General features: G+C 32.7%; 1 protein-coding gene across 1 annotated transcript; it reads right to left on the bottom strand.

The window, feature by feature from the left end:
• Positions 1-3,532: 3,532 nt before the first annotated feature.
• On the bottom strand, positions 3,533-13,391 carry LOC147074330 (calcium and integrin-binding protein 1-like). The gene is made up of 5 exons (XM_085943951.1): positions 13,300-13,391; positions 11,781-11,880; positions 8,609-8,756; positions 7,124-7,245; positions 3,533-3,643 (listed from the first exon to the last, which is right to left on the bottom strand). Exons 1-5 carry the CDS (start codon positions 13,389-13,391, stop codon positions 3,533-3,535), a joined length of 573 nt encoding a protein of 190 aa, XP_085800077.1.
• Between the last annotated feature and the right edge of the window lie 3,783 nt (positions 13,392-17,174).

Genomic DNA, 17,174 nt, shown 5'->3' with positions numbered 1-17,174 from the left:
AGTTTTTAAAATTCAATTAAACCCTGTGACAACCAAGCCATAATAGATAATAGTCAAAAAATTATAAAATATGCAATTAATTCATACATAACTTTGGATATTTTATAGATGAAATAATATTTTGTATCTATTATAGTTCGGTTTGGCAGGGCTTAAGGGGGGACATGCTCGTCGAAGGTCAAAATTGAGTTTTTATTGTATTTTCAAACCATGATCCTGGACACTCCTTAAACGTTGTAGATAATCTATTTATATAATTTTAAAGCCTTATTATCCTTTATAGTTATTTTAAACATTTTATGACTGCATAAAGTATTTTTGTTACCTAAAATAGTATTCTTTTAAACCTCTCGCTCTAATGTTTTAGAATATGGTCATATTTCGGTACATAACTGTGCAGTGGTGCTAAGATTTTTTACATTTATTAATTTTTAAACGCATTTATAAAACTATTAGTATAATTTATTACGAGATAATTTTTGTAAAATATTCACGATAAAAAATTATATTGATAATCTCTGTGATCCCAAATTTGACAAGAATTAGGCATTTTATTATTCAAAAAATCGGCGAGATTAACACATTTGAAGATGATTCTAAAGATACTTATTATAAGCTATGTCTTTGACCATTCAAGTGTGATAAACATATTATGAATAATGATTGCTTTATAATAATTATTGACCTAAGAATAAGGTAGTGTTTTTTTGAAATACACCATTTCTTTTGTCATTCCCCAGTGATTAAGCTACAACATACGGCCGTAGTCATAAATTGACAAACTATAATTAAAGTAGGGAGTAAAATTATGTTAACTCGCGTGTTTGAACATGTACCTAACCGATTTTTTTTTTTTTTTTTTTTAAACGGTACATGTTCAAACACGCGCGTCAATATCATTTTACTCCCTACTTCAATTATAGTTTGTCAATTTATGGGTATGGCCGTATGTTGTAGCTTAACCACTGGGGAATGACAAAAGAAATGGCGTATTTCAAAAAAACACTACCTTATTCTTAGGTCAATAATTATTATAAAGCAATCATTATTCGTAAGATGTTTATCACACTTGAATGTTCAAAGACATAGCTTATAATAAGTATCTTTAGAATCATCTTCAAATATGTTAATCTTGCCGATTTTTTGAATAATAAAATGCCTAATTCTTGTCAAATTTGGGATCACAGAGATTATCAATATATTTTTTTATCGTGAATATTTTACAAAAATTATCTCGTAATAAATTATACTAATGGTTTTATAAATGCGTTTAAAAATTAATAAACGTAAAAAATCTTAACACCACTGCACAGTTATGTACCGAAATATGACTATATTCTAAAACATTAGAGTGAGAGGTTTAAAAGAATACTATTTTATGTAACAAAAATACTCTATGCAGTCATCAAATGTTTAAAATAACTATAAAGAATAATAAGGCTTCAAAATTATATAAATAGATTATCTACAACGTTTAAGGAGTGTCCAGGATCATGGTTTGAAAATACAATAAAAACTCAATTTTGACCTACGACGAGCACGTGGGCCGTTAATGAATTTAAAAAATTGAACCAACAATATGTGTAATAAACAAATAAGTATGAATGAAAAAGTGTGCACAATTTTGTCTTATCGCCCAAAGTATACCAAAACTATTATGGTTTGGCTTAGGCAGGGTGTAATTGATTTTTAAAAACTAACCAACACTATCTGAAAATTGTAGTCTTAGTTCAATAAAAACAAATACGTATGACTAACAAAGTTTAATGTGCACTATTTATGGCGGATCTTAACAGCCTACCTTCACCCTTTGCTACTGATGACCCCCGATTGATTTTGTCCATTGTTTGCCCATTTATTTCATCTGCTCCCGTATCCATTGGTGTATTTTCTTACAGACAGACAATGCTAGATTTTTGTGTAAGTAATAATATATTTGCAGAATTAATAATCATTTTGTATGAATGTGAAAATAAATCATTGTTCGCTGGATGTATCTTTCTGATGATAAACCATATTGTTGAATCACATAGATCTTTCGATGAAAAAAATATTTTATGACTAATGATGTAATTATAAATTATTACAGTATTATGAAAACTTACAAATACATTTTTATTACTACCACACCCAGGAAACTGATTTTTTGTCATCCATAAATGATGTCGCACTATTCCCCAGAGAGCAGAGAGTTCAGAGCACCAGAAGAAGTTGAAACTAGTAAATTAGAACCAACAATATAGCCTATAACAGGGTTAAACTTTAAAAATAAAAACAACGAGAAACCATTATATGATTAAGTAATATAAGTTAAAGTGTATAGAAATAAACCAACGGCGTTCCAATAAGCGGTCCTTTTTCTTGAGTGTGTAATTTAACAAGATAATTAAGAGCTAGTCAAAGAATCTAGTTAATCACAAGTTTTGTTACGCCAAAGAAGTATAACTTCTAACGCGCGTACATAAGTAAGTACACACACCGATTTTTTTTGTAGGTATTAAAACTGTTTGATTTTATGATTCATTTAGAAATTAGATCGCTGCAATAGTAATAATTTTTGCAATCGGCTTAGATTATTCGGCATGACATTGGATGGGACTAATTACACCACACGGACTATGTCAGATGTTCAGCTTAGTGACAGGATGCGTGTTCTGTGTCAATTTTACAACATTTTTATTAGGTCGTATTATTATTTGTCCGGTGGTTGTTAATCCGGTACAAATCTTGCAATCGATTTTAACTAACTTCCCGACTAGCTAGACATTTGAAACTTTTAGAATATATCAGAGCACGATGCCAATGCATTTTTTAAATACTTTTAGCCATCTTGAAGTAGAATTGAATTCATTTTCAGTTAATTCTGTTTTGTCTGAAAAGTTATTTCGGAAAAAATCCGTAATCCAATCCACTATTATTGGTTGCTAGGGGTCTGGGGTCCTAGCAACTAAATTATTAATATATATGTGCGCTACTATGGAAATCAAAATGACATTTCAGTATTATTTCTATCATGTACAAATTTTTTTGATCATTTAAGCTGGTCAAGTCAAGTTTATATGATTCAACAGAAAATTTAAAAACATTGTATATAAAAAGTTCTTTTTATCTTGTAATTATTTTAATATACATTTAGATTGTAAATATAATAGAATAAATTACAAAAACATGATTAAAATCTCAAAAAGATGATTAAACATGATTAAAATCTCGAAAATGAAAGTATTCCTATGAATTATTTATCTCAACACGAGAGTAACACTAAAAAACTGTAATATGTTTGAATTAATTAATAGATGAAAAATTTTGAATATTACACATATTTCGCAAGACTACTACCAACGTTCTAAGTCTTTATTTTTGATAAAACAAACCTAACAATGAAGTAGTATTTTAAGGTGCCTAATTGTTACCTTTATATCTCCAAAAATAAACACTTGGGACCATGTAGTTCTCCACTCGCGAGTTGTGTTGTTGACATTTTATTACAGATCATTTCGCCAGTAATAGGCAGTCATAAGCAACAAACGACTTATAATTGAAAATATAGCGAATTCTTGAATTCAGGCATTTTGGTGACCATCTGAAGGAACTCTGCTGGTCCTAAGCTGCCAATTTTTTGTAGATCCATCTCATTCAAAATCTGTAAATTAAAACAATGTATTGATCAACTTTGTAGAGTACAGCATTCGCCAACTTGCGATTCAAGGAAAGATCAATGTTGAACAGCAGAGGTCGCTACGAGAGTAGCTCCACCGAACGATTCCAGGTAGCAGATGATAGAGCAAACATCATCCAGATGGTGGCCGACCTCCGTTATGGGATGGCATAATAAAAAGAAAAAATACACCAGAGTAGTGGGCGAAATTTGGTTCCCAGTGAGAGACGATACATTGGTTAACTGATTATTTCAAGCCTAAGTGTTTCTGTGATTGTCTCACTCAACGCCTCAAAAAAACGAACCATAAGTGCGAGTGATAAAACATTCGGCATGCTTATATCTCCGCAATACGTGTTGGAGTAAGATAGAATTTCTATAGTTGAATTAAATATTTTTTGTACACAGCCAGTAAATATTGATTTGGATGACTACATCATTTAAAAACTGTGAGTAAATGTTGCTGAAATTTATTGTTTTTGTGTTAAATATAAGTTAGTGGTAATTATTTTTAGTTAATTTAGTAGAAAATATGGTTAACTATGTTGTTTTTAAATTTAGTAGGCGTACTGAGAAGCTACATGATAGTATAACGTTTCATAGTTCAGTTAATAATAATAAAATTGAGGTTCTACTGTTCGTTATAAGCAAGAAATACGGCTTCATTTTGCCGAACAATACCCACTCTCTTTATATTACTCTGAGGTCTCATTGTTCTACACTACTGTTGTGGTGTATTATAGCGTTAAAAAGAACACCCACCTCTAAATCTATAGTTTACAGGTTTCAAATTCTGCGGTCGGTTCTAATTCTCATGTCGCTTTTTCATTCCATGTTTGGTTCCAGATTTATAAACATTCGTCATACATTTCCAGTAATTATGAAACTTTAACAAGAGATAGTCTGGATCTACATCTGATCTCTGCTATGTGGGAAAATATCGTTTGCCTGAACCAAAGAGACACAGGCCGACTCTGTATGCTGGTAACGACTGTTGTTCCAACGATAATGATATAACTTGAAGATCTGGGCACACACGTTTATAAATTATACAGATATTAGCACTCATTAGGTCAGGGTCATTTTAAGACCTTCATAGGCCTATGGCACTTATTTTTAAAGGCCTTTATCTGAAGTTTGTTCTTTAAAATTTTCCGCATAGAGAAGGATCGAAAGTGTCATAACCAATGTTAGCAATATTACTGCCATATTATATTATGTTGTGTATAATGGTACGTTTACATTTGACACTTATATTGTCATATTTATGTATGACACCATATTCACTAAGTGTAAACAGTAATTATATATGTACCAGCCACTTATTTTGCATGTGTTGACACTCACCTGTCACTTATTCAATCTACTTATATACGCAAATGTAAACACCGCGTATTCGACAATTCCGAACTTGCAGCGATATATCACCAAAGTTGGACCACCGTCTACTTTTATGTCAAGTACCTGACACATTATTCGTAGTTTGACAGGTAGTGAATTGCATAGGTATATTTCTAAAACAACGGTCAATCAACTATCATACACCATGAATGTATGCCCAACGTTTACTTAAATAAATGTACTGTAGCTATCTGTCAAAAATCATAGATAGTGAGAAATAAATCGGATGTGCCGTGTTCTATGGATTTTGTACGAAAATAAAATATCGCTTGTTCTCGGCACATACGATTAATTCTGATGCACTCTGTGAAGAAAAAATGCCCTTCAAATGGTATTACCTAATTCATTTTGGCCCACACCTGCACTCGTATTACGATAATATTATATTGAATATGCAATGACGATCAAGTGCTAGATATCGCAATGTTACTGTTAATCGTTCTTCTACACTTATGGCATTTCTGAATTGTGTGTCTTGTTTTTTGGCAAAAGGTCCAATCTTGCAAACTAAAGTTCACAAATTGAGTTGGATCTTCGATTTTAAACTCTGACATTAAACGGAAGGCACCTAGTTCTTCTCGTCGCTGAATCCATTCCCGCACCCATCTAGACCATTTTTTCCTCCTTTTTGTTGCCAAAAGACTTAAAATAATAACACCTACTCCTTTCTTTTTTAACATTCCCATATTGACAACTGACATAACGTTTTTGAGAAGTATACGAAATAAGTGTCCGAATAAGTTACAATACCATATGTAAACACCGCATATATTTATTCCAAATGTTGCCATTGAATAAAGTGTAGAGACTTTATTTCAACGAGAAGTATACGAGAATTTTATGTCAGATCCATGCAGGAGTAAACAGTAAGTGAAATTTTATGTCAGACACATAAAATAAGTATAACGGTATAAGTGTCAGATGTAAACGTACCATAAGGTGAATTAAAAAAAAGTCAGTCTTGCTCTAGGGGCGGTAGGTTAAATGAAAGTATGGTGAAGCAGGCAAGTATGGTGAGGCAGGCTGGTAATCAATTTGCGGCAAAATTTCCACGTTAACATTATATTATATGGGTACGTTATAATGACCAAAGGAAATTCTCCGTGATGCCCTGCATTTTTTTTATCGCGTCGCTATTTCTCGTAAGTTGTCGGCTATTGTTGGCCTACTTCATTCAGTTGTATGAAAAAGCCAATTCCTTACCCCTCTTTTTATTTAATACCTCTATGGTCTTGCTGAATGGATTCCAAGTTCAGTTCACAGTATTAACTTGGTTGGATCAATTGCAATGGAGTGTTTAGGGGTAGTGAAATGTCACAGAATCAACAATAAAGTGAAAGTACACATGACAATAATTATTACTCTCTGTGTTTGTATCATTGTGGATATTCTATAAATTTAATGAATATTATAAATTAGAATTGGCAGGTATTGCTTATTTTGGTTATTGTTTTACGTAATTATATTTTCAAGCGAAATACTGTAGGCCTCTAGCCTGGGGGCCTGGGCTTAGTGAGGCCCGGCGTGGGGGTCGACCAGCTAAGTGAGATAAACACACGCCACAAATTTGCTTTAATAGTAAAAAAAAGTCGCCTGTGGCGCTATTTCACAACTAGAATTTTTTTTATAATTGTAGTGTTTCCTGACATTTTTTACTTTTACTTAATTACTATTTATCCAATATGGCGAAGGGTCACATGTTACTTGGCTATCACAAAAGGGGTCGCGATCAGTGCTTCATAATATGATGCCGAGATCCGACAATTCAAGTGGATTTATTTAAAAATACCAAAAATCGCTAAAAATACACGGAATACCCTTTATTTTACGCGGAACCCTGGAATTTCTCTGAATACCATTTGGAGAAAACTACTGTAGAACATTACACTGCCCTTAACCATAGTGATAGGTTAGGGGTTCCTCCAAACATCGTGGCCTGGGGCCCCGCTTCAGTATGAGGCCATGATTGTAGGCCCTAGGCACTGCCTATTGTGCCTCAGGGTCCTGAATCCAGTTATAGTCTACCGAGAATAATAATTAAAATAGAATAAGAAATGTTTTTACCGTTTTTGCAATTCTTTTTCTTTCCTCGTATGTAATCGGAGTGTTTTCATTTCCTGTATATGTCAATCTCTCAATGATATCAAATATGTCACCCATGTCTATTTGTTTGTCGTCATTTATATCTGGAAATGAAAACATAATACAAAACCACAGTAATATACTAGTAATATTCACTGCCTGGGTGAGTGCTCTTATCCTTTGAGCTATCGATCTGCCGATGACTCATGAAAATTAATCTTATTAACTGCTATCGGAGATGTTTTAAACTACACCAAGGAAAGACAACCAAACCAACCTTGTGATTAAATCAAGGTAATGATAATGTAAATTTTTAGATGATATCTTGAAGGTGCTGCATGGTGTCCATATCCTGAATGTTCTAACTGAGGAGTGGCCATTGACTATATAAGAAGTTTGAATTTGAAAACACATATATACCCACCAGATAAACGCCTGATGGGTTTTTTTTTCTAGTGGATATATACATAAAATGTTTTCAAATTATGTATGTTCGATATAAAAATGTTACATTCTCAAATCTTGTGCCTTATTCGTTGAATAAAAGAAATAGTTTATTACGTAACAAGGATTAGCCCATTGGACCCAATCGGCGGTAATTTGGCGCCACTGTTACAGGATGCAGGACATGGTGAAAATCAAACAATTATCATCATATTTTTTTAAAGTTGAAATTACTTAATAATAGATGTAGCTATCATTTTATGACATTAGTTATATCGAGTTTGATACATTTTTTAAGAATTATTTGATATTTTATAAAATCTATTTTTATTTAAATTTGTCAAAATAATGATCAGTTTGTATAAAACGTCCCTCCATCTTCTAAATATCTTGAAGAGTATTATATTTAGCTCTAGTTTTAGTATATTTTTCTTTTATTATTTACTTCTTATCTTGGACTTTTTATCTATGTCATTTTGTATAAAATAGGTAAAAAAAAAAACAACATAAAACCTATATTTGACATGTTTTTTTGATTCTACTGATAAACAAAGTTAACTTAAAAAATATAAATCGATAATAGAAGAATTCAATACCTATAAATATTTAAAAGATTTGTTTGAATTAAATGAATTATACCAAAGTGATGCTGAAAAATTCACCCTGTCCAATGGGTTAAAAAAATATTTCTTTGTAATTGACCGTGTTAGATGTACTTTTTTCTAATGACCAGGATATGGTATAAACTCTGAAACTTGAATTTGATATCAATGGATGGTATTGATTTATTATAAACATACCATAATTACTGTGAAGTTCAATAGTTTTGACGGAAAAGAAGACACCGTCGGAGTGGCGACGAGTGAGAGAAAACAATGCAATAGGCTTGTAAGTATAAACCAGAATAGCAACTATAACAATAATTAGATTTACCCTGCTTAATTGCTGTGCAATGGCACTATTTATTGAGTGCCATCGAAGGAAAATAAATCAAATCATGTAAATTGTGCTTGTCTTATTTACCGAATAATTTGAATCCCCACGTAGCTTTGACGGTTTCTGGACAACTCCTGTTCATAACAGAGCACAAATCCAGCATGTCTTCAAATGAAAAGCGGTTGTCATTCATTGATGAGAATACTTTGAAAATACGGTCTCTGAACGGGTTATACTGAAACAAAGTTGGTATATTATACTAAAAACATAGTATGTATATACAGCGCCCGGGTCTAGGACGATTCGGCACCGGGACAACTGGGCGCCACGCAATCAAATGAAATTCGAAAATAAATAGACATTCGTGAATTACCTACTGGTACTTTTAAAATATATGTTTAATATTATTAAATAATGATTTAATTGTTCACATGTTCAAGTTTCAGCGAGAAGAGAGTTCTTTTATTTTTATAAATAGCTTCAGGCGTGATAATTCTCAATCCGCAATAAAAAACATGTTGGAGCAAAATTAATTAAAACCACTAAGTAGGAGATAGTAACTGATTAAAATCTTCGTCTACTTTGTATAAAATCTAAACGAACGTCTATTTATTCCATTCGACAATGCAGCGCCCAATTGTCCCATTGTCCGAGCGCCCTTATTGTAAATAGATTCTCTCAAGGCAAAAACTACCAAGAGCCAAAACAAACTGTATTATAACAGGATGCTTACGGCCTACTGTGTGTCAAAAGTGGCGGTGGGTTCGGGGAAGGCTGTGAAGATCCGATATAAATAGTGCAGACTAAACTTTGTTAGTCATACTTATTTGTTTTCATTGAGCTAAACACAACAATAACTAAAATCAAAGGCGAGTGATGCTACTTAGAACTAAACTTAAAGGCTGGTTCGGATTAGTTGAGTGGTGAGTAATTTAGTAACTAAATGTGTACGAACAGACAAATTTAATTCAGTAATTAAGTAAAATCATTTGGGTGAGTCAATCCATTTTGTTCCAATTTTTCGGTCGAGTAGCGACCCCCACCACCTCACTAAATAATAAACAAGTTTGAACACGTTATCTTTAGTCAAGTTCATTAGTTATCATAAAAATTTTTCTTCCAATTCTTCTAATATAGCCATTGTAAATGGAGTTACTAACTTATTTATTTTTTAAACTTACATAATTTGAAAACATTTCGAATCAGGTTCATCATGCAAGTTCAAACCTGCTGGGTGTCGTATTTTTAGAAAAAAAAAAGATTTTTGAAGTTATACTTCTTTTGGCGCATCAGATCTGAGTGTATTTTTGGCGTGTGACATGTAACACATAATTTATTTTCTTCACACGAAAAAAAACGCACTCGATTGGATTCGAACCATAGATTGTTCGGTTATCAGCCGAACGCATTACCTTTACGCCACAGTATGATACTGCAATTGTGACGATTATACAGTATAATATTATAGTTTAGAATTGTTCCATTACCTAGGCAGCGAATTTATTATTGTCGGCCATTTGCAATTCCTTACGTAAACAAACGATTAAACGTCAGAGTGACAGTTAGTACTTAAAAAATAAAAACAACGAGAAACCATTATATAATTTAGTAATATTAGTTAAAGTGTATAGAAATAAACCAACAGCGTGGTGTTCCAATAAGCGGTCCTTTTTCTTGAGTGTGTAATTTAACAAGATAATTAAGAGCTAGTCAAAGAATCTAGTTTATCACAAGTTTTGTTTTTGTTTTGTTACGCCAAAGAAGTATAACTTCTAACGCGCGTACATAAGTACACACCGATTTTTTTTCTATTGATTATATATTTCAGTGTTTTTAAATTATGTATGTTCAATAAAAAGAATGTTACATTCCTTTGTGAATTATTCGTTGAATAAAATAAAATAGTTAATTATTTATTTTTGCTTTACGTTGTGTTCTCTTCATTTTGACACGTCACTCACTAATATACTGTGTTCGGACACTTTTCAGTTACTAAATCATTTAGTGGTAACTAAATCACACACCACTCGACTAAACTACTCGACTAATCCGAACCGACCTTAAGATTATGTAGCAAAGTATAATTATTTCTGTATCTATAATTGAGCCCATATCCGGAAAACGAGTGTTATCCTGAAAACGGCGTTCAGAGATATTGGCAGTTAAACATTTCAGTTTGTTGTTGTGGAGATACTTGTTGTCGAAAATATTTAATTCTGATGAATAAAAGTAGTTAGAGTAAATTTTATTAAGGACACGGTTTATTAAACAAAAAAACTTTATTGGATAAACTACCATGTTTATAGTAAAATACACGGTAACAAATTTAACGCTGTTTTTCCGTTTCACATAAAATAATCATACAACTCTGATTTTGATGGTAACATCCTTTACCCTAAGTTTTTAAGTGAGTCACTTGAAGTGATGTCTTCATTAGGAGGTCCATTTCCAACATTTATTGGGATAAATTCCAATATATTTTTTAACCAATCAGCACTTTGTTGGCTTCACAAAAGGCAAACAGGACTAAATGTCTTCCATTTACTTTGCATCCCGTTGGATTTTATTTCCCATTTCCCAAAACTTGGCAAATAAATTATTTTTTTCAACAGCTGAAAAAATGTATTGCACAACTTCTGACAGCACTTACCCACATACGTCAAAGTATATTTTCTTGATAATATTTCCTTTAAAAGTTTTATAATTTTGACCACTATTTGTTATTGATGTAATAATTAGTTTCATCAATGACACACCTTTTTTAGAACAAAAAGATACAGTTTTTATACTCTGAAGAGTAAAAAAATATTTATTGCAATAAGAAATGGAAATGCCGCGAATATTCGTAAGCACGAATTGTGTGTACAGTGTCGCCAACTAATCTGAAGAATTGATGTCGGAACCACAATCGAAAACTACCCAATCAATACTCGCAACTGGACAGAATCTGACATCGGAATGGCGTATTCAATATGGAGTCGATATGGGTTCTAGTAGTTCCATTTTTGACCATTATTAAAATAAGATGGTTGTACTGTATGTCATGTGCGGCATAGATATTATGGTATACGGATAAACAGCGTGTAACGCGTGGTCAGTTTGGACTGTCTACTGTCACCTATTGTTAGAATATCAAAGTAATATTTGGTGAGTGCATGCATTGGTGTATACCGCGTAATTTAAACTGATTTACCAATAAACAGCGTTATTACGATAACGCTCGTTTATTGGGCTCGTAATGGGCTCAATTAATAATTACCTTGAGATTTGGAAATACTTCCACCACATCATCCTGATGGTATCTTCTGTAGATACTAAATTGGCCATGTGGATCAATCTTGTAAAATCTCTTCAGGAGACTGAAATAAAAACAATGATAATGATAATATTATCTTTGGAGATATTGGGATATCAATGCTTCTTTCTCCTTCCATTCTAGATGTTTCAAGATCGCTGCAAAGGCTATTCTCAATAAGTAATGTTAGGTGTGTAGGAGGCAGTGGCGAAGGCTCCATAGTAGGCGATTATTTGAAGCCTACCTTCTAAGAAAAATAGATAAAAAGTATTTAAATTTAAATAAGTACTTAAATAAAAAAATGTGCGGGAACCAATTGATTATATCGTCAGAATAATTAATATTAAAAAAAATATATAAATGAGAGTCATCTATCGTTCGAATAATGTAGAATAAATAAATAATAAGTGACAAACCAGCGCCTCTAGCGAGTATTGAATTAATATCGATTCACTCGAGAATAATTTGCTGAGCTTATTGTATGAACTGAGTCTCAAGGGCATCGGGGCAGTCTGCTTTTATTCATACAAATCTATAGGCTTATAACACAAAGCTTATATATTTAGTGTCGAGGACTGTCGCTTTGGCGCATATATTCAAATAATAATTAATAATGCGATAATTAAAAAAAATAATTTCTATTTGTTCAATATATAGATATAATAATTATTATATAGATAGAATATTTTTTTTAAATAATTAATAATTTTATCAAGTGATTATTATTTATCATTTAATTGAGAAATCGAACATGTAAGTATATTATTTCTTTGTTTAGTTGTTTGTCATATTGAGCTGTTGATAATATTTAACGATGATATATTTTTAGGCGTATGTTATGTGTAGGTATAGGAAAATACATAATTTATGTAGGTGTATCGTCAGTGAGGTATTGAAATTTCATCGATTTAGTGTGATGTTGACATTAATGTGTACCTATTCATCAGTTCATTCAAAAGTCACTCTTCACCACTGGTAGGTCATCACTGCGGTAGTCATCACTGTGGGAGCCATGGTGTGGTGGGTGGATGAGGAAGTCGTCAGAAGGAGAGATGAGAAGTCGAGATTTGGTGGTTTTTTTTTTTTTTTTAGATTTATTAATAACCATGTCCTTGCTTTTTCGTACAAGGCGGTTGTTAGTAATTTTGAACAATCACAAACACCCAGGCTTTGAGAAAAACACATAAATGTTTTTGTCACGACCGGGAATCGAACCCAGAACTCTCGGGTGGAAGGCCAACGCCTTACCCACTGCACCACGAGAGCCGCCTGAGATTTGGTGGTTGCTCCGATGGATGGAGAAGCGAGTTTTATTTGCAGCGTAAACAGTCGATACAAGATATTTTGTCTGTTGCTTATCAGGGGGAAATTTGAACAGGTGCTATTGCACAGAACGTTGGTTTTAAACCATCGCGAGACGATTTTTTTATGCAGTCTGTGTACATTAGTGTATTAAACAAAAAAAAGAATTGTAGAAACTCACTATAATATTTCTGACCGGGATAAATAGGTCAAATCCACGTATTCGTCCAGAGTTTCTTCGTCGATACCAATTAACGATGATCTGTTTCCCATTATATTGGAAATTATTATTTTCTAATACCATAAAATTTGCTAGCTGCTTGCTTTGACGGGTAAAGGATCACTCATCAATAATAAATAATACTATTTTATAGATTAGATAAGGAAAATTGAGATAGTAATCTTTATTAACAATATATTACTAATGCCTTTCAACCAACCATATGCCTGGATCATTGACTCACCAGATAAGGAATTATGGATTCGCCCTTATCTCATTTGGACAGCGTTATTCATAAAGAATTTGGATTATAACTTAATAGAGGAAGAAACAGGGCCTAAAATGGGACAGAGCACACTGGAGCGCCGTTCCGGTTCGTGGAGTTGGTAAAATTATCGCTCCGTCTCGTGGAGACTACAATTTAACCGTCTGAACTCAATAGGTCATTATAACAAAAAAATCGGTGTGTGTACTTATGTACGCGCGTTAGAAGTTATACTTTGGCGTAACAAAACAAAATATTATTGCAGGATGTACCTACTTTGTAAGAAAAAAATCTCAAAACCAGTGTTTGAAAAATTTAGCAAACCGCTATTTCGATCATCTTTGCTTAAACAGATGACTGTACAACTATTTTCGTTAACAATAATAATTTATTACAAATCAAAAGTAAAACATAGCCTATGCCCTATTTGATGGTTTAACTGAAACGTGATATTGGCTTTTGTGATGAAACATAATAATTATTATTGTCTTTAATTATTATAAACCGCTAATAAATTGACATGGGATATACGACAAATATTATCCTAAACTGTAAAAATATGTATTTTTGTGAATGAAGTGTCTCTGTCTCAAAATGAGTTAATGATACCACTCGAAGCGGCTTTTTTTTCCCCATGGTCTGAACGTATGCTTATATTTTTTAAAAAATCTGAGAGAGCATGAATACGATATTAAAAAAATCGTATGTGCAGCTATTCTAAAAATGCATCGGAATTAGTCGTATATGAGAAAAGTTGCACATACGATCATTTCATTTCGCTTAAAATCCGTAGCGCAAGGCACATCCGATATATTCTTCACTGCGGATAATTTTGACAGATCTTTACAACTGTACATTTACGTGAATATTGGAAAGTGAAGTCATGGTTTTTAATTAAAAACACTCACATTTCACAATATTTATTGATATAATGCCTTCTGCAATCATCTTTTAAGAACTTTATGTAAGTATTGATGTTTTATAAACTCCAAAGTATCCGTTAATTCGTCTATAACAGTGATTCCAAAAGTGGGCCCCTTGGGAGGCGCTGGAGCAATTCAGGGGGCCGGCAGTAGCCTCGGATGCAATTTGGGGGTGATGAATCTAAATAAGGGGGCGGTGGAAACAAAAACAAAGTAGAAGAAAATTTCTAAAAACTATTCGCACATCATTATAACATTGATATGTTTTATTTTCTAAATTATACCGATATAAGGCATATACCTATACTTTATCCTGGATTATTGCAACGCGGAATTATTGGCGAAAACGGCGTTTTATTGTTCGGAATACAGTTACAGTAAAAGTAAAGCGTAGAAAATATTTAAAAAAAAAAATATTTAAAAAAAATAATTAAATTTAAAATGGCGGTGACGTCGGAGAGCGCTGCGCCACAGCCGACGTCACGCTCCTCGAGAGTTCGAAAACCAAATGAATATCAACCTTTTTGGAGAGCAGGTCAACTCTAGGCAAGGAATAAAATAAAAACTACAAATTCTGTCACTGAAAAATGACAAAAACCTTAGACTATAGATACATCTAGACGCCACCCGTTGCATTGCTAAATGAAGCCGCGTGCCTTGCGTTTGGTTTGTGGGCGAGCGAACTCATTCGTCTACAAATGTTCGAGACCATAGACCATTTAGTTAGTGCTGGCCCAAAGTGCTCGCACTAGACGCTCAGAATTAAAACATAATTTTGTATTTTTTTACGTTATATAGTATTTTTAAGGGGGAGAGGCACGCCAGCAGAGAACCTAGCGGAAAAATACGAAGCTTGCAATTTGAGATTTTTTTTGATAATTTACAATTTCAACTGTAGTAATTAATAAATATGTATCTGAAAACATTAAAAAGATTTTTTATTTATTTTTAATTTAAAGATAAACTGGCAATTGTAAAAAAATGTGAATTCGTTGCATGGTCAAATCTTATTATTACATTATATTTTATGGCCATATTTATTATTAAAATTTAGTTTATTAAGTGTTAGATTTTCTGTCGTTTAGATTTTTGACTAATTCATTGTTTTAATATTTTTTATATATATTTTAAAAAACATCGATTTTTATAAAAATATAAATGTGTATAACTTGAAATCCTTATTATTATTAGTAAGTTAACTTGGATAGGAACAAATAGTATGAAGCTGTCACTTGGATGAGACATCTTCGTACTAATTATTCCTATCCAAGTCTACTTGGATCGTGTCAACGCGGCTTTAGTAAGAATCTTCTACACAATTAATTTAGGACTTAGGTACATTCTTAATATTATATAGATCGGTTCTCTTCAGCCATTTATTTTACCTTCGTCCCATATAAGAATGAACACTGGTGTAAAAAATATATATTTTATGAATCGAAATTAGCGTCTCATCAATGTGAATGGCGCCAAATTTATTTTAAATTAAATAAATGCGATTGTAGGTAAGATTGGTGTTTATTGTTATCATATAATTTCCCACTCGTTTTATATTAAACAAAATGGATTCAAATTATCTAATTCACCTCATAAGAGCGGAGATATTCAGAATTGATTGCGAGCAAGAGCATCGTATAATGAAAAAACAATTTTACGTATCTAAAATATGGTAATATAAATTCATAAGCCGTGACCGGAGCATTACTCTGGGACTTTAATAATAGAGCGGCCGCGAGGCTAGATGAAAAAACTCGGGTGATTATTATTCAGTATATAAATAAAGTCATAAATCAGTATCATTGATGCATTAGCACTGCCTCGTAAATCATTCCGCGGGGTAAATTGTTATTAATACAATATTATTATGGCTCAAATCAATATGGTGATTAAAACCTATCTGGAAATTGTCCATTTACGTAACATAATGCAAACTCACACGCTTATGTACTTTCAAACTAAACGTTTTCAATTATCTGGTTTTAATTTCTTCTATCGATAGACAGGGCCGCCCCGATTATAAGTGCGACCGCAAAGCTTTTCGGTTTTTGTTTTGATGTATGTCGAGTAGGTACATATTAACCTTATCACCCCATGCCAATTTTTACTAGGAACTAGGGCTATTTTTTGAATTAAAGAAATCCCTTAAAAATATGAAATAATAACAAAATGATAAATATTTGTGAATAATTACCATATCAACATGTTTCTCGAGTTTATCGTGAATATTTTCAGACTAAAATGATAAGTAGATATTGTTTAGAAAATATGCACGAACAGTTTATTCCGAGGTTATGCTCGCCCATGTCCTGACTCGACATTTGACTCTTTATTCATGCAAAAACTTTCAAAAACAGTTCCAGACTTTAATGAGAAGTGATTGAGGTGTTCGCTAAACAGAAACAACACCGAATTGATATTCTTTTTAAATAAGGCAAGAAAATGTTTAATACACCCCCAATGAAAGCAATTTTGGAAACCACCGGCCGCCACTGATTGGTACCTCTGTTTAATGGGTGACTAGAAACTGAGAGTCTAGCATGTCACGTCTAGTGGCGGCCGGTGGTCTTCAGAATAGCATTTTCTGGTAGTGCGCAATGGTTTACCTTCTATACCCAGCATTAGGGCAAGCACAAGTTCGCGCCACTTCC

This window comes from Rhyacophila brunnea, unplaced genomic scaffold (genome assembly GCF_057557595.1).
Source record: "Rhyacophila brunnea isolate RB1 unplaced genomic scaffold, BYU_Rbru_1.0 scaffold_16, whole genome shotgun sequence".
Lineage (NCBI taxonomy): Eukaryota > Metazoa > Arthropoda > Insecta > Trichoptera > Rhyacophilidae > Rhyacophila > Rhyacophila brunnea.
Note: the sequence above shows the minus strand (reverse complement) of the source record. Positions and strands in the feature narration are given on the sequence as shown.